Source organism: Manis javanica, chromosome 10 (genome assembly GCF_040802235.1).
Source record: "Manis javanica isolate MJ-LG chromosome 10, MJ_LKY, whole genome shotgun sequence".
Taxonomy (NCBI): domain Eukaryota; kingdom Metazoa; phylum Chordata; class Mammalia; order Pholidota; family Manidae; genus Manis; species Manis javanica.
In genome coordinates, this window is record NC_133165.1 from 33,199,687 (window position 1) to 33,222,479 (window position 22,793).

The 22,793-nt window shown below is 51.3% G+C and overlaps 2 protein-coding genes across 2 annotated transcripts in view; both read left to right on the forward strand.

Moving 5' to 3' along the window:
- Positions 1–6,694: 6,694 nt before the first annotated feature.
- On the forward strand, positions 6,695–9,439 carry EPO (erythropoietin). Its single transcript, XM_037011867.2, has 4 exons — positions 6,695–6,902; positions 7,104–7,190; positions 7,443–7,622; positions 7,774–9,439. The coding sequence occupies exons 1-4, from the start codon at positions 6,819–6,821 to the stop codon at positions 7,930–7,932; spliced, it is 510 nt and encodes a 169-aa protein (XP_036867762.2). The 5' UTR covers positions 6,695–6,818; the 3' UTR covers positions 7,933–9,439.
- Positions 9,440–15,241: 5,802 nt separating this feature from the next.
- The window catches only part of ZAN (zonadhesin), a 32,303-nt gene continuing 24,751 nt past the window's right edge, over positions 15,242–22,793 (forward strand). The window contains 14 exon segments of the mRNA XM_073214264.1: positions 15,242–15,318; positions 16,539–16,678; positions 16,797–17,034; positions 17,248–17,321; positions 18,042–18,157; positions 18,160–18,202; positions 18,776–18,778; positions 20,503–20,667; positions 20,976–21,067; positions 21,234–21,312; positions 21,422–21,568; positions 21,924–22,250; positions 22,253–22,376; positions 22,661–22,725. Coding sequence (XP_073070365.1) covers positions 15,242–15,318; positions 16,539–16,678; positions 16,797–17,034; positions 17,248–17,321; positions 18,042–18,157; positions 18,160–18,202; positions 18,776–18,778; positions 20,503–20,667; positions 20,976–21,067; positions 21,234–21,312; positions 21,422–21,568; positions 21,924–22,250; positions 22,253–22,376; positions 22,661–22,725 — 1,690 coding nt within the window.

Consider the following 22,793-nt stretch of genomic DNA (forward strand, 5'->3'; position numbering starts at 1 on the left):
GCAAGGAGACACTAGGGAGACAAAACTGGAGACCTTTCTACCAGACCCTCCCCAACCTCCCCCCATCATTCTGTCAGCCTTGACTGCAAGGCTTCCTTGCCCTGGAGCCCCCGAGTAGTGGAGTGGGGAGCAGGCAGGGAGCTGTTGAACCTTGTGTCTCCCCGCACGTATGTGTTCCTGTGTCTGCGCTCCTGGCCTGGGCCCAGCTGAGGTGGTGGCAGGCAGCCCTTTTGCATTTGGTTTGTTTTGGCAGCTACTATTTGTTTGTTGTTTTTACTCCATGTTCTCTCACTGCTTGCCAGTGGGGCTTTCCTCAGTGGCAAGTCTGCAGAAGCAACCCCAAGACTTTGCCACTGAAGAAAGAGAGGGTCCAGGGCCACTCTTTAGTGTGAGGGGGTAGTTGGGGGCATGGGGAAGGCTCCTGCATCTATTGGAGTCCATGCATCCCTCTGGTAAGGAGGCCAACTCTGTCTGGCCTCTGTTCCATTCCCTCCTGCTGCCTCTCTGAAGTGTCTTGCATCCAAGCTTGGGATAGGGTAGGAGGTATTTCCAAATGCAGTCCTCTCTCTTCTTTTCACTGAACAGCTGCTGAGCCCACAGTGAATGTGAAATGACCCCTACTTCAAAAGCAGATCCCCAGAGGCCAGAATTGAGATGCTCATCTTGGAGAAGGGTATAGACTTTTGCTCATGATACAGCATTCTTGAGCATCCACCAGCTGTAGGAATCTGTTAGGTGCCAGGCCTGCCCAGGGAGATATAAACTACCAGTCTTGCAAAGTCTAAGAGGAAGCAGGACACATAGATTTAAAAAGACAAATAATTCGTATAGAGCTTAGAACTGTCCTGGCATTAGTAAGGGTTCAATACATGGCAGGGGGTACTATTGTTAGTATAAGCCATTTTTCTAAAAAATGGTTTTGTGTCTCCTGATGCAGATGGTGAGGGGAAAGAAGGTGATTTGTGTCTCATTTCTGTGGCTTTTATATTCGGGGCTCACCTGGTAGGGAAGAAAACTGGCCCTCAGGATACATGAACTGGTTTGGATAGGCTGATGTCCTCCTAGGAAAGTCCCCACACACTGTCCCAGGTGAGTTCCTTGGTCAGAAGTGGGGGAAGAAGGGCATGTTCTGCAAACCCTCAACCTCATGGAGAAGTTGAACTAGAAGTGTGTGTCAAATGTAGTTCCTTACAGACAGATGTCCAACTGTACAGAAGTGTAGGGTGAGGCAAAGGTTTTCTCACCAAGAAAGTAGTCTGAAAATTACCACTGACGACTCCATCTTCCTAACAGCATCTTGGGTATATCTTAATTTATGTATTTTGGTTTACCCATAGTTGCCAGTTTCTCTGGCATCATGCTTTGTTCTTGTAATAAGAAAAAGTTAATTTTTTATGAAGCCTGTTCCTTCGTTCTGTTCTCTCGAGGGGTGATCAGGGGAGTTAGTTGTCAAACTGATGAGATAACCTAAGGGAGAAATTGTTTCATTGCCCAATTCAATAACTAGCAAATGTCTGACATATGAATGGAAAGCTGCACAGATGGCTGCCCAGGGGAACAGCTTGCTATCTAATCCATAACAAGCATCTGGTCCCTTAAGAAAGAGCAAATGTCTTGTCCCAGGAAGTAAGCGAGCAGAGGGTGGACTTCACTTTCATGGAGCCTTCTAGGACCCTTCCAGCTCAGAGTCTGAATCTTACTTGCTGCAAGAAAAATACACTTTCCTGAAAGTACAGAAACTTTTTGCTGGTGCATGAAGGAAGACATGAACAGTAATGTGCCTGATGCATACATTCAGCGATACCTCTGTCCACACCCCACTATTCTCATGATCTTTTCTAGTGGGTTGCTTGGTGGGACAGCTACCCCACCAGAGATAAGTGCTATGAACCTGTGCAGAGGACACTGGAGAAAGGCTGAAAATATGCTGAAGATTTGGTCTCCTGGCCTCCAGAGGAAGGACACATAGGAGAGCTAATAAAGCAGAGTGCAATAATAATAGCTTGCATTTATTGATTGCCCTGTGCCAGGCGTTACCTAATCCTACAACAGCACTACAAAGTGATTACTATCATTTACACCATCCCCAGACTCAGAGGATAAAGTCTCTTGTCCAAGTCAGGTGTTAGTAAGTGGCAGAACTCAGGCACCAATCTGGGCTCCCCTGTTTACTGGGCATCCACTTTAAGCCCTGGGCCACAGAGTTGGTGGCTGAGAACAGAAACACAGATATCTGGTTCTACTGGCTACTTAGTGGCCAAATAAGCAGCCCTTGCCTCAGTTTCTCAAAATTGACCTTCACACAGGACTTTCTTTGGTTCTCTGGTAGGAATCCATTGTCCAGTATTCTTGCTCCCTTCCCAGTTCCCCAAGGGCCAGGAAGCCCTCCCCTCCACTCCACACACACCCTCCATTTTCCCCGGCCACCTCACTTCCCAGCACAGAAGGTCTTCTGCACCGCTGGCTGAACTCCCAAACCAAGCCAAGAAGCCACTGCTTGGAAAGGAGGAGGGAGGAGAGGCCCAGAGGTCCCACCTCATCCCCAGCACGACTCCAGGCAGCTGGGGCTTCATGCTGCCCCGGGTCTGGGACAGCTCAGGGGGACTGTAAATTTGCTTCTTGGATTTTCAGTCTGAGTTGGCTGCCAGGAAGACTCCATGGAACAGAGCCTGCCTCCACCCCCACCATCCTCTTGTCACAACTGTGCCTTTTCAGGCCCTGCCTCAGTGGCTGCTTGCTCAGGAAGTGGATGGAGGCCTCACAAGCCCCCGAGACCCCAGAGCTAGGTTGTCCAGGCCTGGCTCCAGCATGCACTCAGGATTATCTCACTTCCCTGTCAAGGCTTCCTGTTCTCTGGTTGAGGTGTTTGGAATGGAGGGACCACATAGTGCAAGCCACACATGAATACTGAACACAAACAGGCGATATGCTGGATGCCTGCTGGGTGGCAATGTGAACAAGACCTGCCCTACACTGTCCTTTGCTCTCTTCTCTGATTAATAGGGTACCTGTGCTGCCTGACTCCAGAGAGTACCATTCCTATCAGAGTCTATATGAATGACACCCCCTGGATTTGGGCAGAGCTCAGCCTTGACAATTGTATGTGGTGGCCCAGCCTGTGGGAAACATAAATGATGGCAGTGCAGAAAAAGGAGACAGCTTCCCACTGGGGGATCAGGAAAGGCTTCATAGAGGAGGTAATGCTTGGGCTTGGGCTTTGAAGAAGGGAGGTTGGCTGGTGACCCAGGTGGAGGGCTCAGAGTGAGCAAAGGGCAGGAAGCAGCAAACCATCTAGTTGAACCCCAGTGATGTAGGGAGTGGGAATGAGCAAATGGGAGAATAGGCTGGAAAGGTAGGTGGGTGGCAGAACACAGAGGGTCTTGGTTCTGAGGGAGCTGGGATCCAGGACAGGCTCCTGCTCTGGGGAGTGACATGAACGAGGCTCTTCAATGGGAAAGTTAATCTAGTGGCAGACTTGGGGATTAACTGGAGAGGCCAGTAAGGAGACCCTTGGCAGTGGTCCTAGTACTGGGCCAGCACCATGCCAGAGAACACACAGAGCAGATGGAGGGGGCACTGGCTGGGTGGTGGGCATCAGAAGGGGGACCCCAGGTAGCTGTCTCCTGCTTTCTTCATGCTGTCAGGGTACCCTGTTGTCAAGGATGGCTAGCTGGACTATGCTGGGCAGTACCCAGGAGCACATGGGTTGAAGTTGGCCCCCAAACCAGCTTCTGCCCTCTTAGTAGGATTACTACAGTTAAGGGGCTGGGCATGGGACAGGTGAGATCCTCTCTCCACCTCTCCAAAAGCCCCAGAGGATGAGCTGGGACCACTTGGTCCAGCAGGTCCTAGCACCCAGGGGCTGGTGCTCATGGCCCATCTCCCTCCTTTCTTGAAGTTAGGGGCCAAGGGGCCTCAGACAAGCTGCTATAATGAAAAGAGTAAGTCCTCCAGCTCCAAAGGCTTCTCCTCTCCTCCTCCTCCTCAGGCTGTGTCCACCCTACATCTGTCTCTGGCCCCCTCTCTGTGGTCAGGTCAGGGCAGTGACGCAGGAATCAGGACCCAGAGAGCAGAGCCGGGGGAGTGGGGGTGGGGGGTGGGACAGAATGCACGTTCAGATGTGTGTGGACGTGAGTGTACATGTGTTTGTCCCACAGCTGGGATCTGGGAAGTGAGCAGAACCTGGCTCTGCAGGCCAAGTGCGGCTGGGAGGCTGCCTGGGTACCAGGGAAACTGGGACCAGCGGCTGCAGTGGGATTGTGCAGATGGGAGTCAGTCCAGCAGTGCCGGTGGGCCCCAGAGCAGGACAGGGGAGCAAGTTCAGGGCCTCATCATCTCCTGTCAGAAGCACACCAGCCTGTCTCTGCCCCTCCCACTCATCCTTCTGACCTCCTCTTTGATCATGCCCCCACCTTGTATGGCTCCCTCCCTCAACTTCATAAGACTTTATTCAAGTCACTTCTCAGCAGGCATCCTTGACTGCCTCCTCTAAAACTGCAACCTCTTGGGCCCCTTCCATGCCTCTTCTCCTTGTCATTGCCTTGGGAGAACCTCTGTCTTTCATTCATGTTTGTGTTTACCATCTGTCTCTCCCCTAGAATGTCAGCTCCACAAGGGCAGGCAATCTTGTCTGTTTCACTCACCTGTTCTAGCCCCAGGTCTTATGTATTTCTTTAATGAATATTCATTTCTTGAAGAACTAAATATTTCTTGAGTGAGTGAATGAAAGTTTCCCATTCTTTCTTAACAAAATTCAAATGCTCCAGAGTGGCATTCAAGGCCCTTCCCCACCAGTGCTCTAACCTAATCTCCATCTCTCTCTTCCATGAACCCACACCTGATCCTCCTTTCAGTTAGCTGACTCGGCCTCTCCTGCCAATCTCACATCTCTTCCCAATAAAATCCTACCAGCCCTTCTAGGCTGCGCTCCTTGTTGTTTCCACCATCAAATCCTCCTTGATTCCCCCAGTTCAGTCTGCATTCTCCCATCCCACACACTGCCCTGTGTACCCATCTTATCTCTGTTGTAAGCTACAAACTCCAGGAGGCAGGAGCTTCTCAGTTTTTTTGTCTTGAGAGTGTGTAGTCAAGTGTCTTGCACAAAGAAGGTGCTGAGTCCATTAATAAAATAATATCATAGAGGCTGGACAGGAAGGAAAGGAATACATACAACCACCTGTATTGTAGGACTTTGCTGTCTTCCATGGACCCTCAGTGGGGTGGGACTGTACTGTCATCAATGTCCATTTAACAGGGAAAGCCACTGAGGCTACTTTCCAAAGTTAGACCAGCCAGTCTTGGACTCCTGCTCTGGGGAGCTTGCTCCTCTGCCTCAGGGCTTCCTAGAAGCCATAACGGTTTAGCTGCAAATCTGAACTGCCGTCACTGTGCTGGTTGGCTGTTTCAGAACTCTCCAGAGTTTTGCCACGCAGGCTAACCTGTATCACAGGTCAGAAAAAGGATGTCAAATTGCATGTGCCCTGCACAGCATACCATGTGCTCTGTGCCCTAAAAGTTCAATTTCTGGGTTTTCAGAAAGTGAGGAGTGGGAGAACAAGACCCTCAAATTTCTTGCTTCCTGCACTCCCATCAAATAACTGGAAACGAACAGCACTGGGGTAAGTACTGGGGCTGTGGGAAGGAAGGCAACCGACTTGTGCCTGCCAGCACCGTCCGAGCTTTCAGACCCGTCAGCCTTGCAGGCACCCAGGCGCTCCCAGCTCTGAGCCCCCCGACCCTTCGAGGAGTCGGGGTTCCCACCTTTCCCAGAACGGCAGCCCTCTCGCCGGCGCCCACCCGGGGGCACCCTCGAACCCGGGGTCAGATGCCCAGGGAGCGGTGCCTCGCGCCCGCCGCCGCTCGGTTCCCGCCCAGGGGAGCCCCCGACCCAGGCGTCCCGGCCCTGTCTGACCCCGCTGGCTCCCACCTCCCGCGACCCCTCACGCACACAGCCTGCCCCCCACCCCCACACACGCACGCACACAGGCTGATAACAGCTCCGACCCCCGGCCGCAGCGGCAGTTCCTGGCCAACCCCGGCCGGTCGTCTCGCCGCGCGTCCTGCCGGACCCTGGCTAGGGGCCCTCACTCGCTCTGCCCCCGACCCGGCCGTGGGCTCGCCCTGCCCGCCGAGCTTCCCGGGATGAGGGCCCCCCGCGAGGGCGCCCGCCGAGCCGCGGGTCGCTGAGGGGCTGGGAGGGGCGCGGAGATGGGGGTGCGCGGTGAGTACTCGCCCGCCCACCTCGGCCTCTGTTTGAAGAGGAATTTACCGCTGGGGCTAGTGGCCCCGAGGTGGCTGGGTTCAAGGACCCGCCACTTGCCAAAGCCCCTGGAAGGGCAAGGGGGGTGGGGCAGCCTCCACGTGCCGGTAGGGCTTGGGGAGTCCCAGGGAGAGGCGCAATCTGACCTGGAGTCGGGGACAAGGTTTGGGCTGGGGTTCAGGGGAGCGAGGGGCTGCTCTCTGGGTGAAGAGGAAGCTGATACCTGGGTCTTGGTGCAGTAACCCGGATCTGCGAGAGGGGCAGCTTCTGTCACACTGGGACTGAAGTTTGGCCTGGAGAAGTGGATGCCGGTAGTTGGGGGATGGGGTGTGCACACTGCAGCCGGATTGAATGAAGGCAGAGGAAGCAGAACCTGAGCGTGGGCCAGGTTGGGGTCGGAGGACTGACTGGGGGCAGAGGAGCGGGATGCGTGAACCTGCCCCTCAAAACGAGCCTTCTCCTCCCCTCCTTGCTGCTCACTCAGTCTGGCTCTTTTCTAGAATGTCCTGCCCTGCTCCTGCTGTTCTCTTTGCTGCTGCTCCCTCTGGGCCTCCCCATCATGGGTGCTCTGCCACACCTTATCTGTGACAGCCGAGTCCTGGAGAGGTACATCCTGGAGGCCAGGGAGGCTGAAAATGCCACGGTGAGGCCCCCTTCCTGGGACAAGTCCACAGAAGTCAGGCCCAGGGGTACAGCAAGATCCGGGAACCTGGACTCCTTCCTGGCCCTTGGTTCAGGGGTGGAGGTGGGAAGCCAGAGCCCCCAGTAAAACCTATGTGGAAGCCAGATATAGGACAAAGCTGGAGGGTCGTATGACCCAAGCCCCTGGGGTTGTGCGTTTCAGATGGGCTGTGCGGAAAGCTGCAGTTTTGGTGAGAATATCACCGTCCCAGACACCAAAGTTAACTTCCATGCTTGGAAGAGGATGGAGGTGAGTTTATCTTTTTCCCCTTCTTATTGGGGAGTCTTATTTTGGGGAATCCAATAGGATTGGAGGGAGAATGATACAGAGAGAGAAGAAATGGAGTAGCAAAGACGAGGGCTGAATGGAGTATGTTCATTCATTCATTCCACAAAACTTATTCCACGCCTTCTGTTAGCTCAGCCTCGAGCTCGGGGCTGCTGAGAGTAAAAGGGAGGGGCTGCCTTGGGCCAACTAACTGCAAGTGTCCTTTCCCTTTAGGTCGGGCAGCAGGCCACAGAAGTATGGCAGGGCCTGGCCCTGCTCTCAGAAGCCATACTTCGGGGCCAGGCCCTGCTGGCCAATTCCTCCCAGCCAGTTGAGACCCTGCATCTGCATGTGGATAAAGCCATCAGCGGTTTGCGCAGCCTCACATCCCTGCTTCGGGCGCTGGGAGCCCAGGTGTGTAGCACACTGCTCTTTGCCCTTTCTGTAAAACAGCAGAAGGGCCCTGCCAAGGAACCCTGAGGCTCTCTCATCTCCTCTTCAGTTCTGTCCCAAGTTCCATCTCTCTCCGGGACCCCCATGCAGTAACTTTTTGTTCTCTTTTTAGCAGAAGGAAGCCATCTCCCTTCCAGACACAGCCTCTGCTGCTCCACTCCGAACATTCTCTGTTGATACTTTGTGCAAACTTTTTCGAATCTACTCCAATTTTCTGCGGGGAAAGCTGAAGCTGTACACAGGGGAAGCCTGCAGGAGAGGGGACAGGTGACCAGGTGCTCCCACCCTAGGCATGTCCACCACCTCACTCACCACCACTGCCTATGCCATACCTTCTACACCACCACTCCCACCCCCTGTCAAGGGGCTATGAGCTCAGCATCAGCCCATCCCACGGACACTCCAGGGCCAGCGGTGACATCTCAAGGGCCAGAGGAACTGTTCAGAGCTCAACTCAGATCTAAGGATGTCACTGGGTCAGCCTGAGGCTCCGAAGCAGGAGGAACTTAAAGATGAGCTTAACCTCGGGGACACTGCTGTCCTGGGCGACACTGAAACTCATCTTGGTGATGCCAGGACAAGTTGCAGGGCAGCACCTCCTTTTGTACCTACCAAGCAGGGACAGGATGGACTGGAGAGTTTAGGTGGCAAGCCATGAATTCTCCAGGTCTCATGGGACTCCCGTGACAGCAAGAGCCCACTGGACAAGGAGGAGGGTAGAAGCCATGAAGGTAGAATGGGGGCTGGTCCCAGGTCCTCCCTGGGTCCAGGTGTTGTATATTCCTCAATTTCACTGGCAAGAACCAAAACCACATGTGGCTCTGGGATTTTCTGTTTTCCTGGGAACCCCCTACTTCCCTGGCTCTGCTCCCATCCTGGTAATAAGCAGCAGGCCTGGGAAGCTAAAGGTGGAGGGGGTTGAGCCCTACGTGCTGCCTCGCATGGCCTAGCTGACCTCTTGACCCCAGTGGACCTGAGGCCACAAGCTCTGCCCACGCTGGTCAATACGTTGGCTCCATCAAGGCTGTTTCTCAGTAGGCAGTTGCCAACCCTGGCCACGGGACCCTTATTATTTCCTGCCTCTTTTCTGTGGCCCCTTCAGCTAATGTGACATTCCTAGCATCAGCCTTTGCCTTCTCCACACACAAGCCCCCTCTAAATACAGCTGACCTCTTTCCTTGCCTGGGTGCAGTCACCACTGATGCTCTACTCTGAAACTTGCAGGAGGAACCATCCTTCCAGACAGCTCTCATTGAGATTCATTCTGTGTCCAGGGCTACTGTAGGTAGTTCTCCACTCTTGATCCCTACTTCTAAATCTACCCTTTACTCTGACAATCCGCTTCAAATTCCTTCCCAGAAATAATGCTTCAGCTGCAAAGTACCTACCCCCCCAAGAGAGGCATGTGCAGATAGCAAAAGATGTCACAAAACTGTACCAGGACCCCATTCCTGGCTATTACAGTCTATGTGGGGACTTTTCCTGCTTATATCACAAGACTTAGAGAAGTCAGACTACGCCCTTGCAAATACGCAAAAGAGAGACTATTTGGCAATTTGCAGCAGGAGAAATTATGGGCAGTTGGGAGTTGGAGGGTATTTACCGAGTGTATTTGTGGGGTGGGGTGGGAGTGAAGCCTCAGTGGGCGGAGTCAGTCAAGGGGTGGATCCAAAGGAAAATTTTGAGGGCAGCCATCCCTGCTCCTGGAGTACAGTGCCCTCTTCAGGCCTTTCTGGGAAACGTTAGGGAAATCTGCACGCAATAGAATCCTTAGAGCTCTGACCGCATATTTCAATAAAAATTTGTATTGTGGTTTTCATATATGGCATCTGGTTCTTGTTTCGCTGCCGTGTATCTCTCTTGCTGGCAAAACTGAAGCTAAGACACTTTTCCTGAAGTCCAAGAAATCCCCCTAATAAATGGCAGCTCAGACCTGGACCAAAGATTTAGGACTCAACTCCAAAGGCTTGTCCACCTCTTAGCCTGATGTGCTGCCTAGACATCCTCTGGCTGCGTACCTGGCTCTTTTTCCCCCAGAATCAGGGCCACTCATCTTATTCTTTGACTACTCTTCAGACCTCTTATTGCTTCAAGTTTTTTAAAAAAATAGTTAAAAGAACCTGAACTATATGACCTGGGCCAGGTGTGATGGGTGAGTGTGTTAAAAAGATTAAGAACATAATTAATTTATTCCACGTCTGTGGAGTGTCTACTATGTGCCAGTCTTTGCTCTAAGTGATGGGGAATATGGAATGACAGTCTGTGCCACTCACGGCGCTGGTCCTCCGAGGGCAGACAGGTCCCTGGGGGCAAAAGATGGGAGCTGTTTGATGTAGGTATAGCCAGCTTGGTATGTGACAGTTTTGGGAGGTCCTGGATGGGAAAACCTGGTGAGCACCAGGGTCTCTGCGACATACACGATATGCAAAGAGGCCGCTGCTAGCAGAAGCCAGTATGGGCCAGGAGAGTGAGCTTTCTTCTGTACTATTATGAAAATGATTAACAACATATTAAACTCTGGCGCCTACATGATCTGTTGTGATTCTCATCACAAGTTCAAGAAATGGAGGACCTCAGGGATCATCTCCATTTATCATACTGGGAACTAACTAAGTTCCACCAGGTAAGTGGCAGAGCAGCTCCTCTGACTTCTGGGTGGGCCAGGAGCTCACCCCCCAGTTCTGAGTCAGTGGGTTATGTCATTGTTTAATGGAAGTGCCTTGTGTTTGTTGAGTGCTTTGTGATTCATAGGGTTTGTTCTCCTAACCCTATAAGCAAGCCAGAGACAGAAAAGATCCCCATTTTTTGAAAACTGAGAACCAGAGAGATTACAGGCATTGCCATGGTTATAAGACATTGAGAGGAAGCGTCAGGACCAGGAGCCAGGCTTCCTGACTCCTAGTCCCTCTTCGTGGGGTGAGGAGAGAGTGGAGGGAAAGGACTGAGGAGAGGCCCATCCATCTCTCCATTACAACTCCTTCCCACTCCATCCCTGCCTCCGGCTCCCACTTCCTCCCAGGAGAGGCAGAAAGCACCTACCAGCCACCCCACCACTCAAGTCTCCTGGCACTAGGAGCCAACTCAGCGGCCTCCTGCAGCCCCAGAATCCTGCAACCACCTTGACTTTGGTTTCTTGGCCTTGAGTACTACTGGCCCAAGTCTCTCTCTGGGCCTGAGCACCAGGCTGACCAAATAAACCTGCCTGCTGCAGCCCACAGGCTGCCTGGGCTTTTCCTGGAACTGCCCAGTCTACTGGTCTCACCATAACAGGTACTTGTTGCTGGAGTTGAGTTAGCTAAATGGAACCTCTTAGACGTTGTAAACGAAGCTGAATGTTAACTGTATTATTTCCATCTGGCGTATTCGTCTAAAATTCCATCATAAAACTGACATTATGAAAGATTACTGGCAACAGAAAAACAGATAGCATTATGACTCGGAGCTTACGTGAATCATGCCCAGATGTCTATAAACTTCCTTCCTGATTTTTAAAAATTGATCATTAAAAGAAATAAATATTTTTACCCACAAATATTTCTGATTTTAAAAAAATTGGCTGTGCTAGTCTTTCCATCTTACAGATGAGGAAACTGAGGCCCAGAGAGGGTGAGTAAAGTGTCCCAGGACACACAGGGAGGGAGGCCAGGACTGGCTCCAGGTCTCTAGAGTGATTCACAGGTTTTTCCAAGTCCCAGAGTCTCTTACACCAATTCCTGAAGCTGCCACTCTTGTCAAGTGACAAACCCTTGTTCGGTTCCTGAGTCCTCAAAATGCAGAGCCCAGTGGTTTCCTTCTGCACCACCAGCCCTTCCTGTCCTGCCTTGACAGCTTGGAAGCTGTTATTGCCCAGCCTGGTGGCACCAAAAGGAGGTCAGCCAAGCAGCCTTCAGCAGACTTATTGCCCAACCTGGAGAGGCTGTGGATCAATTGGCTTCTGCTGCTCGTCCCTGGGTTAACCCTTTCCTGGCTTGGTCCCTTTGTTGCTCACTCTCCTAAGCTGGCATAGAGGGAGGGTAGATCATGGTGCCGGCTGGGCATCCTTTATAGTCTCAGATTTTATCTGAAGGGGCAGAGAACCTCTCTCCCCCTGGGTTTGACTCCTGCATGGGCCCTGTTGGTGCTCATTTGGGCAGAAGGAGTCTCCAGACTGCAAAGGGGTTTGGGACTTCCTTCTCTCATGCCTGGCACACCTCCCTGACAGCTCAAGAGAATGGTCAGCCCAGATGTCACTGTCACTTGTTAGGGGCAATGGAGAAAAAGATTTGATAGTAGGGAGTAGGGAGCTGACAAGGTGACAGGAATGAGAAAGGTTTCTAGGAACACCTGGGTGTGGTGGGACACAGGGCATCTGGATGTGATAGCTGAGCCCATTGCATGCCAGCTGGCCCTCCAGCCTATATACTTCTCTGCATGTGAGTGAGCATCGACAGGGTTTTCAAAAGCCTCCAACCTGCCCTTTTGGCTGCCATCTTGGGTAGAATAGCTATTTATGAAACAGATCAGAACTGCTTTGACTGTGTGGGGCCCTTCCCCCATCCAGAAGCCCCCTGACAGCCCCTGGGGGGCACCTCACAGAAAGGGGGGGAAGATACAGCGTGGGGACTGAGTGCCATGCTCCCATCTGAGCAACTGATTTAATTTCTCCAGTGCTCAGACCCACACATGGAAAATGAGGACAATAATTTTGCAGTGAAGAGGATGTGAGATTCAGTTAGGTCAGCCTGCAAGAACTGCTGTTTGCAGCTCCCAGAGGGCTCTCAACGCGTTCACATCCCCACTCCTGCTGCCTCATGCCTCACGCATTGGTGCCACCATTTCTCACCATCTCTCACCCTCTGCAACTCCCCCTCCCATCTCCCAGGCTTTGACCAGCCTCTCCTTGATCCCTATCCATCCAGGCTGCCAGGACAGCGATTTGAAAATGCAAGTGGGACCTGGCCACTTGTCTGCCTGCCTACCAGACTGGGAGTGAAGTCCTGATGCAATTGTAAAGTGTGTCCTGCAGTTGTGAGGTGTGGCAAAAGGCGGGAAGGGGTGAGGCAGAGGAGGGAGGCTGGCGTGAGCCCAGCTGGGAGGGAGGGGTGAGCTGGCTATGGGCAGCATTGGTGGCCTTCTTGCCCTGGGCCCTTCTCCACTCCCCTATTCACAGATAAAGAAGCCATTAAACGTGCACAGCGCCTGCGCCCTGAATCTTTCTTATCAAGAGCTGGCTTGTCCCTCTGTTGTCTGTGTTCTAGACTCTTCCTTCCCACCTTCTCATGAGCCCTTTCTCATCTCACTGGCTGTTGGACCCTCCCTTGAGCATTTATACAGGTTCAGATTTCTCTTCTCTTGAAAACACCCTATTTTGTCTCAATTCTGCCCCTGCTCTCCCCTATAGCTCTGAAACTTGTCCCTGCCTCTTGTTGAGACCCTTTCCTTCCACTTTCACTCCCTCCTTAAACCCTCCAGTCTGGCTTTTTCCCAGCCAGGCCCCTCACATGGCTTCCTCTCAAGTCTCTATGATGAGCCAAATCTGTCACACAGGACTGCACGGCAGCATTCTCGCTGTGTGCGTGAATATGGAGAACACATGGAAATCCCGGTCGTGCCTTCCCAAAGGAACTACTGTGAGCAGCGTGCTATGTATCCTTGTTCTATCTCTACGTCTAGACTTAAATACATGTTATAAACATATACATTTGTTTGGGGATTTTACATAAATGAGATCACACTGTAAGTTTGTTTATCTGTGAGTCATCTATTTCACTAAGAGAGCTGTTCTTCCCGTATCAGAACATACAGATCTGCCACAATTCCCTTCTTCTCTAAGTCAGGAATAAATTTTAATATACAATATCATAATATCAAGTAATACTTTTTAAATCACTTTTTAAACTGTGGTAAAATACACATAAAATTCATCTTCTTAACCCTTTTTAAGTGTCCAGTTCAGTGGCATTGAGTCCATTCACGTTGTTGTACAACTATCCCCTCCATCCATCTCCAGACCTTTTCATTTTCCCAATCTGAAACTCTGTCCCGGTGAAACACTAACTCCCAATCCCTCCCCCCCGACCCCCAGTCCTGGGCAACGGCCATTCTGCTCTCTCTGTCTCTGAGTATGACCACTCTATGGACCTCATGTGAGTCGAACCACACAGCACCTGTCCTTCTGTGTCAAGCTTGTTTCACTTAGCAGCGTCCTCAAGTTTCATCCATGTTGTAGCAGGTGTCCAAACTTCCTTCCTTTTCAAGGCTGAATAATACTCCATTGTGTATGCATACATTTTGTTTAGCCATTTGTCTGTGGCAACTTGGGTTATTTCCACCTTTTGGCTACTGTGAATAATGCCATATAAACATGGGTGTACAAGTACCTGTTGAAGTCTCTGTTTTCAATTCTTTGGGGTATATATCCAGATTGTATGGTAATTCCATTCATAATTTTTTGAAGAGCACCATTCTTTTGAATACCTATATAACATTTCTTAATATGAATAATATTCCTTGAATATGACCCCACTACATATCTACTGGTAAACAGTTAGATAACCTCAATTTTTTATTCTGATTGTGAACAGAGCTGCAATGGACATCTTTAAGGTATGTACATCTTTGTGAAAATTCTCCTATAGTTCTGTGGGAAGATTTTCTAGAAAGGAAATGCTGGGTCTAAGATAAACACATATGAAAGTTTAATAGTCATTGTCAAATTACCTTCTAAGAAGTGTTCCCCACCATACACTCTTAGCGTCAATGTATCTGAGTGTGTCTATCTGCGTCTTGGCCAACACAATTTTTGAAATTGTTGTTCTATGACTGTTGTAGTTTTGATGAGCATTTCCCTTATTACTAATGAAGCAGAGCACCTTTCCAATGTTCACTGGCTGGTTGTGTGTCTTCCTCTGTGACATCTTTCTCAATTCTTTGCCAGTACAGGTCTCCTGTCCTATGTATTTGATCTCTAGTTGTCTTTGTCACCATTGCCAGCTATACAATTTTGAGTTTGAAGTGATTTTCTGTTGGAATTCTGCAGACAATGTTCCACTACTCTTAGAATCCATGGTGGCTATTCAGAAGTCTGATGCCAGGCTGATTCCTGATCCTTAGGATGTGACCTGCTGTTTTCCGTCTGGAGATGTTTAGGATTCCCTCCTCACCTGATACTCTGAAATTTCATGACATGCCTTTCATGGGTCTCTTTGCATTCATCCTACTAGACCCCTTTTAACTGAGAGACTGGAATCTCAGCTCTGGGAAATCTTGTGTTTTTCTTAAGTCATTTATTTTCCTTAGTTCTCTCTTTGAAACCTTTTGGTTGGATGCTCGACCTCTTGGACTGATCCTCCAAGTCTCTTTCTCTTTTCTCTCTCTGGCTCTGATTTGATTTCTTTTGACTTCAGTTATATCTCTTCTATCGGATTTTAAATTTTGGCCCTGGTGGTTTTCGTTGCCCAGAGTGCTCTTGTGTTCTCTTACTGTCCAGTTTTCATGGCATCCTCGGAAAGATACCAAGCGAGAAGGGCTGGGGGGTATAAGGCAGCCCGGGCACCTCACTGTGCCTTCCCCTCTCCCAAGAGCCGCCTCTGAGTGCCGTCATGGCTTCTCCAGTGTGGACTCTGGTGCTGCTGGTGGGGGCTGCCCGGGGCCAGGGCCACAGGCCTGCCCCTGTCCTGTAAGCTGGGGAGACAGATGTGGGGATGGCAGGGGAGGAGAGTGGGGTTGGGCCCTCAGAAGATGGACAACATCCAGACCAGACCCAGCTGATCAGAGAGACTCCAAGTAGGGAGCAGCAGGAAATGATGGATGGCTTGGGGTCCTGGAGCTTGTTTCAGGAGGACTTGAACATGTAGAACTTGTTCACAGGACTAAAGAATTAACACAAAGGCTTTTCTATGTGGCCCGTGCCACCTGACAAGGGAAGCTGGGCTTCTCTGTGGGATTTTTGGTGTGGAGGCACGAGCCCTTTAGATTCGTCTCTATGTTCAGTTGCAGGGAGCTAGGGCAATACCACCCCTGCCACCAGCCTGACAACACAGACCCATACAGTGCCTACTCTATAGGGAAAACGTGGCCTATGGCACAACAGACCTCAACCTGAAGGAACAAGATTCCCCAGGCGTGAACTCTTAAGCACTGTGTGAGTGAGACTCAGTCACTCATGGGCCATCTAGGGCACAGAGGCGTGGAGGGAACCAATGGAGATGACAGGAGCTCAGAGGGGAGAGACTTTTTAGGAGACAGATAAAAACTTAAGGTGAGGGAGCTGTGGGTGACCTTTTCGAAAACCTTAAAGAAGGCACGTATACATGTTCACTGCATTCACTTCGATACGATGTGGATAACAAGAAATACCCTGCATAAACAACCACTCAGAAAGCTCACAATCATAGAGTATTATGAGTCTTGATAATAACAAATATTACTTTTTTTTTTTTCTCCAAATCAACCCCAAGGAAAGAGAAGCCTCCAGGCTGGAAGCCAGTTGTTCACAGCCCTAGGGAAAACTATGAGTTGGAAATCAGGGCTGCTCAGACCTTCTCTCCCTGCTCGGAGTTGGGCAAAGACATCAGTAGGTAATAAATGAGTGAAGGGCAGCCCCTCCATGATAGAGGGTGGAGTGAGAAGCAGGGCTGAGTACAATCCTTGCCTAAATGATTCACATTCAAAGGAACTCTGGGAACTCAGTGTGCGACCCCTGACCTGGGCATTCGGCACCCCCCCCCTCCACCAAATTTCTCCTAAGAAATGACTTATTGCCCAGATTCTCTTTCTCAAATCTCTGCTCTGGACCCTAAATCTCAGTGGCCGCCTTCTCCAAGTTTAACAATTCCACTAATTCCTGCCCTCAGGTCGGCTCTACAGCTGCTTTGTTCCTCCCTCCCGGGCTCACAGTAGCCCATTCTTCCCAGCCATTCTCACCAAGTGTGATTTTGAGGATGGCTCCAAACTGCTCTGTCACTGGACCCAAGAGTCCGAAGATGATGGGGACTGGACTCAAGCCAAAGGGCCCGCCACCACCGGCGCCCCCGGAGGTACCGCAGTGGAGATGAAGAAGCCAAGGCTTAGAGAGTTCTGTGTGCAGGGAGAAGGGAGGCAGCATGGAAGTGTGCGCCTGGGGGTAGGGGTGAGGGGCAGCCCTTGGGGTGGCAGGGCCTCACCATCCTGGGCTCTGGTGGAGCCTGCACATGGAACCAAGCGCTTTCCACCGGGGTGGGGTGGCCTGCCTGTGCAGCCCCCCTATATGGGAGCAAGGCCCCCTCTGCGTGTGCTTTGCCTACCATATGTTTGGGCTGTCATGGGGCACCCAGCTCAAACTGCTGCACTTCTTGGGCACCAAGGGCAAGCGCCCCAACATACTCTGGAAACATGTTAACACCCAGAGCCCCTCCTAGATGCCCACTGCTTATCACCGTGTCCACGGAGCTTGCGCTGCCCTGCCAGGTGAGACGGAGGGCAGAGCCTGGGGCCCAGTGGGAATTGGGTGCTAGGGGCCCCTATGAGGAGGGGGTGGGGGCTGGGCCATCAGGATTCAGGAGCCTTAGGCAAAGGGGCTCACGGGGGTGGTTGGTTCCCTCATCCCTCCTACAGCTGATGTTTGAAGGTGTGAGGGCAGCATGGCTTACCTGGACATCGCCCTGGATGCCATCTCTATCCATCAGGGCTCCTGCGATCAGGGTGAGCCCCTGGCCCTCCTCCTCTCTCTCCCTTCCCCACCACCTGCCCAGAGAGGAAGGAGTAGCTCAGGGACCATGATCCTTATTTCCCCCAAACTTGGGACTACTTACTTCCCTCTACCTCCACACCCTACACTGTGAATCCTGAAGCAGCAACACCTAGAGAGAGCTTCTCTTAACAGAGTTGTGGTGAGACTTGTCTTAAAGTGACCAACCATTCCCAGTTTGCCCTGGGATGTCTCTATTTTTGCATTGAAAGTCCTGCATCTCAGGAAACCTTCAGTCCTGGGCAAACATGGACATTTGATCGCCCTGGCTATTACCCTAGATCCATCTAGAATTAGCCCTCTAAGGTGATGCTAGAGATTTGAGGGGAGCAAATTCAAGTGAAGGAAAATTCCAGAAGCTGGGTGCAAAGAACTAACATTCCCTGAGCACAGACACTGTGCTAGACGCTTGCTGCTCACGATCTAATTCACAACAGGCTGGTTCTGTTGTGCTCAGTTTGTAGATGAGGAAACTTTGAGACTTGGACAGGTTAAGTAATCAAGTGCCAGAAACATAGCCTCTAGACAGCAGGATTGTATCTGGGTTGAAAGCCACCAGTGGCTCCAAGTAGGACCCAGATCAGGACTCAGAATTCTGACTCCAGATCAAGACGTACGTTTCGGAGCTGCCTCTCTTAGAAAAAGAGAATCCTCCCTCCTTTCTTTCCCCTCAGTCTGCACTAGGCAAACGTGCAGCTTCGACACTCCAAAGGATTTCTGTGGGTGGAGCTGGACCCCGACAACCTCTGGGGCCAACTGGGTCCAGAAGCAGGGGTCGTCAGGAGTGCCAAACTCCTGAGGAGTTTGGGGCCTAAAGATGACTTCTCCAGCCCTGGTAATGAGTAATGGCCATACTTCCATCCTTTGACTTTCTGGGTTGGAGGGACCTCTGTGGGAGTTTACAGTGTTTGCCTGTCAACCCTACAATAACTGCCTCGGGATGGCCTGAGGTGAACCCCAGCAACCTCAAAGCCCTCTCAGCTCAAGCTACACAGCAGAAAGCAAACTCCATGCACCCAGCCAGCTTCTCATGCTCCCACCCCACAAGCCCTACCAGGAAGACCCAACACAGCCTGCTCCTCATCTCCTTTCTCTGGCACCATTCATTCTTCCCTCATTCACCCCACAGATATTTCCTGAGCACCTCCAACGTGCCAGGTACTGTGCCAGGCACTCAAGATACATCAGCTTGCAAAACAAAGAGTGGCAGGGGGCGAGGGGGAGACAGTTCCTGAAACAATAAAGAAGTCCATCATGTAGTTATAAGGTGAGCAGTACTATCAGAAAAACTTAAAAAATTGAAGTAAAGAGATTGGGAATGCAGGGGTGGGGTGAGTTGTAAATCTTAAATAGAGTGGTCAGGGTCAGTCTCATTCAGGTCACATGTGAGCATAAACTTGAAGGTAAGGGAGTGAGACATGAAAAATATTGAGGGAAAGAACATTCTTCTAAGCAGACGGGCCAGCCATGCAAAGGCCTGAGGTAGCAATGGGCTTGGGGTCTGGTGCTGAGGCCACTGGCTGGGATGGAGAGGATGAACTCAAAACAGGTCCTAGGCAGATCACATGGATCCTCAAAGGGCATTGTCAGAACTGGGACTTTTATTCTACTGGATTGGGAGCCATAGCAGAATCTGGAGCAGAGGAGTGACTTGATCTGACTATGTTTAAAAGAGTCACTTGGTTGTGTTGAGAAACCACTGGAGGGAAGGCAAGGGCAGATGATGGGAGGCCTTTTAGGAGCTTTTGCAATAATCCAGGTGATTCTCTCTTCTGCTCCATCTTCTATTCCATCCATGTCTATCCCTAGCTTCTTTCCTCTCTGTGCTCTTGGCTGGGCCTTCTTCTTCCTGTGGTGACCCCTTCCCTCCCTCCCTCCTTCCCCCTTTCTTTCTCCCTCTCACATTTCCACATTTCTCCCTATTCTCCACATTTCCTTTCTTCCCTCCTTGCTTTCTTCCAACAGCAGCCACCTCCTCTCTCAACACTGACACAACGCACATTTCCAGCTTGAAGAGTGCATGCCATGCCATGCCAAGGTCAAACACAGAGGATCGCGCTCCCTAATTTCCTTTCTGAATTTCTTCCTCTTCCGTCTTCTCTTTCCCTCTGCATTTCTCCATTCTCAATCCCTGCCCTTCATTTTTTCTTTTCTTTTCTCCATCTCCCCGCCCCTCCCCTCAAACCTTTTCTTTCCACTCCAATTCCATGCTCTTCCCTTTTCCGGCTGCCTGAGGCTTACCTTCTAGAAAGTCCTTGAGAACCCCCACCGCATCTTATTTCTAAGCCCCACAAAGCAGGGCAGGGCCAGCCCAGCTATGCAGCCCCCAAGCACATAGCACCGCATACCATGCCCAGCAGTGTCAGTATGTTGAGTTTTAAAAAAAATTCTCTCGTCCTTTTTCCATTTTGCTCGCTTCCTTAAATTTCCTCATCTTTCCTTTCTTCTTCTCCCACTTCTTCTCCATCTCTCAGATGTCCCCGGTCCCCACTCCTTGCGTCCTCTTTCCCCATTTACCATGACCTTCCTTCCTGGCCCTCTTCCTTCCCTGTAGTTGCCGCCCTCTCTTCTCCCTCCCGAAGCCCACCTTCCTGGGGTGAGCGCGCAGCGCAGGCAGCGCCCCGGGAAATCGGGCACGCATGCGTGCGCGCTGTTGGAGCCCTCCTTAATTTCTCCTGGCTACCAGTTGCGTCATGGAGAGAGGTCCAGGCTGATTGGCTGCCTGACCTGGTAGCCGTGGTAGGCGGGGACAGGCCTTCCGGCTCTTTAGGATTAGACCTGCCCTTTCTCACCAGTTGGTGGCAATCAGACTCGTCCAAGGGCCAAGAAAGGGAAGAGGGTAAGACTGGGGAACCTAAAATGTCAGAACCCAAAGGACAGGTATGGCGGCTGCTAATGAGAGGATGCCGAGTTTCATATGGTGGCGTCTGCATCCTTACCCAGCCCTGTCACGCACTTCTTAAAGGTTTGAAGGCTTTGGCCAGTCATGAGTCATATGTACACTCATCTCAGCAATGGCTGAGCCTAGGCGTCGTTGGGGCTCCCCAGGGCCAGGGCGCCTGCCCTGGCAGGTCCCTATCCCTGTGCCATATGCCCTCAGTTTCAGCCATCCTGCCTTATTGGCCTTCTTCACAGGTGGCTCCTACATGCTCCTGGACCCCAAGAATGCAAAACCAAAGCAGAAATCTGCCCTTTTGAGCCCCCTGATCCAGTCCTCTGGCTGTCTGAGCATGTCCTTCCACTACACCCTCCGTGGTCAGTCACCTGACGCAGCCCTAATCATCTACTCGTCCATCTCTCGTGAGATTGGCCAAACTGTGGGCTTTATGCTGACCTGAGTCTCATCTTCCAGAGTTGGGTTGATGGGAAGCTATGGGGCATCTCTCAGGATCCAGGGAAATCTGGGGCATGTGCAAGATTATTCCATAGAATAGAATTGGGGAACCAGGAGGGCACCAAGTTCTGGAATGAGAGAAGGATGTGCTTGCGTTAGGGAGAGGGGTATATGCTCCAAGTATTCCTTTTGTTACTCATCCTTCTGAATACAGATTTGAAGTTGTTTTTCAGTCCCCGAATCTCACTTCTCCCTCGGATTCCTTCCTATGCAGGCAGCACCCAGAAACACACTCCCTTCTCAGGACAGCCCACACCTAGCTGACAGCCTGTTTCTGTCAACTATACAGGCCAGGGACAGATTCAGGTACAGAAGAGCGAGAGCTTGGGATACTTTGCACATGGTAGGCACCCCCGATATTGAAATGGACTGAGGGTCAGAGCACTGGATTCAGGGGCCTGCGTCCCTGAGTAAAACCAGGCAGGGGTGTGGGCGTTTGGACTGTTCTCTCACTTACTCTGCCTTTCCCCAGTTCACTGTGCTGGGTATGTTTGGAAAGACCCTGGAGCCAGCTGTGGCGGTGGATGCAGTCAGCAATGCTCCCTGTGGGGGTGAGAACAGGGCCCTGGGAGACCCAGAGTACTCAGAATTGGGAGTGGGTCGGGGGAGGAATAGAGAGCATGGCCAACATTTCTCAGATCTCCCTTTTTGACCCCCTAGAGAGCTATCCTCAGTGTGACTTTGAAGATGACACTAATCCCTATTGTGAGTGGGCCCAGACATCAGAGGATGGTGGACACTGGACCCAGGGAAGTCAGAATAGGTCTATCCAAGATTCAGGCCCAGTCAGAAGTACCTTTAATGGAGGTGAGGAGATTGAGGACCCCAAGTCAATAGATGACTGAATCTGCTCCCAGCTGAGGAGGTGGCTGGTATGACTGATGGAGGAAGAGGTTGTAGATAGTTAAGATCAGCCAGTGGGTATTTACTAGGAAGCTACTGTGGGGCCAGAGCTACAGAAATGACAGAGACTGGGTTGAGTATTTTCATGACTGTGGAGTTATTGAAGCCTCCTCCCTCCAAACCCAGGCACCTCACTTCATTGAGTCAAAGGCTTCAAAATCCACTATCTCATTTTCAGTCAAGACACTTACTGGTGCAGCCAGCAAAGGAATCTGAGTTGCTGCTTTGGTTCTTTTTTGATCCTGCCTTCCATACTTAGAAGTCCAACATGAGCAGGGGGAAAAAGCACAACGCTATGATATGGGGAGTTTGGGTGTTTGCCTCAAATCCCCATTTGAAAAGCAAGATGTTGCCAAGGAAAGGAGCACTAGTCTTGCCCCATGGAGGTTTCTTACCTTGCTTGTTGCCTTCTTATGTGCAGTAGCTTACTATATCTACCTTGAGGTGAACAAGTTCTCCCAGGCAGGTCAGTCTTTCAGACTGGTGAGCCGGCTCTTCTGTGCCCCGGGAGCAATCTGTGTGGAGTTTACTTACCACATGTATGGACTTGGAGAGAACACTGAGCTTAGGCTCCTGCTGGGGACTCCTGCGGCAGTTCCCCAACTTCTCTCTGGCACCTCATTGGGTCTCAGAGCCCTGACTGGCTGAACACCTCTGTCAACATCCTTGCCAGACATCAGCAGCCCATGCAGGTGAGCAGCAGAGACAGCAGGCCCTGTGTCTGTGTGGGGCATAGGGAGGGGAACGTAATGCCTGGATCTGGGAGCACAGCAGGGGCTGAGAAGATGGAATGCTGGAAGGGAGCAGAGCAGAGAAGAACTTGGTGTTCCCCCGAGAAGGATATCTGGCTCCGGAAAAGGGGCAGGGGCAGATCTGAGGCCAGAGCAAGGTGACGTTTTGGGCAGAGGTCAGACTCCATGCCCAGCAGAGTGCCTGAGTTGTCAGGGATTCACTTTCATTTCTCCTCTCCCTCCTTCCCTTCAGCTGATCCTCAAGGGGAACCAGCACCACCATTGTTGTTGCTGTGGGTTTTGTATTGATCAGTGATGGAACCTGTCGAGGTAACATAAAAGCTAGGGCTCCGGAGAGGGGGCCACACTCTGGGATGAACGTCTCTTGAGTTTCTCTA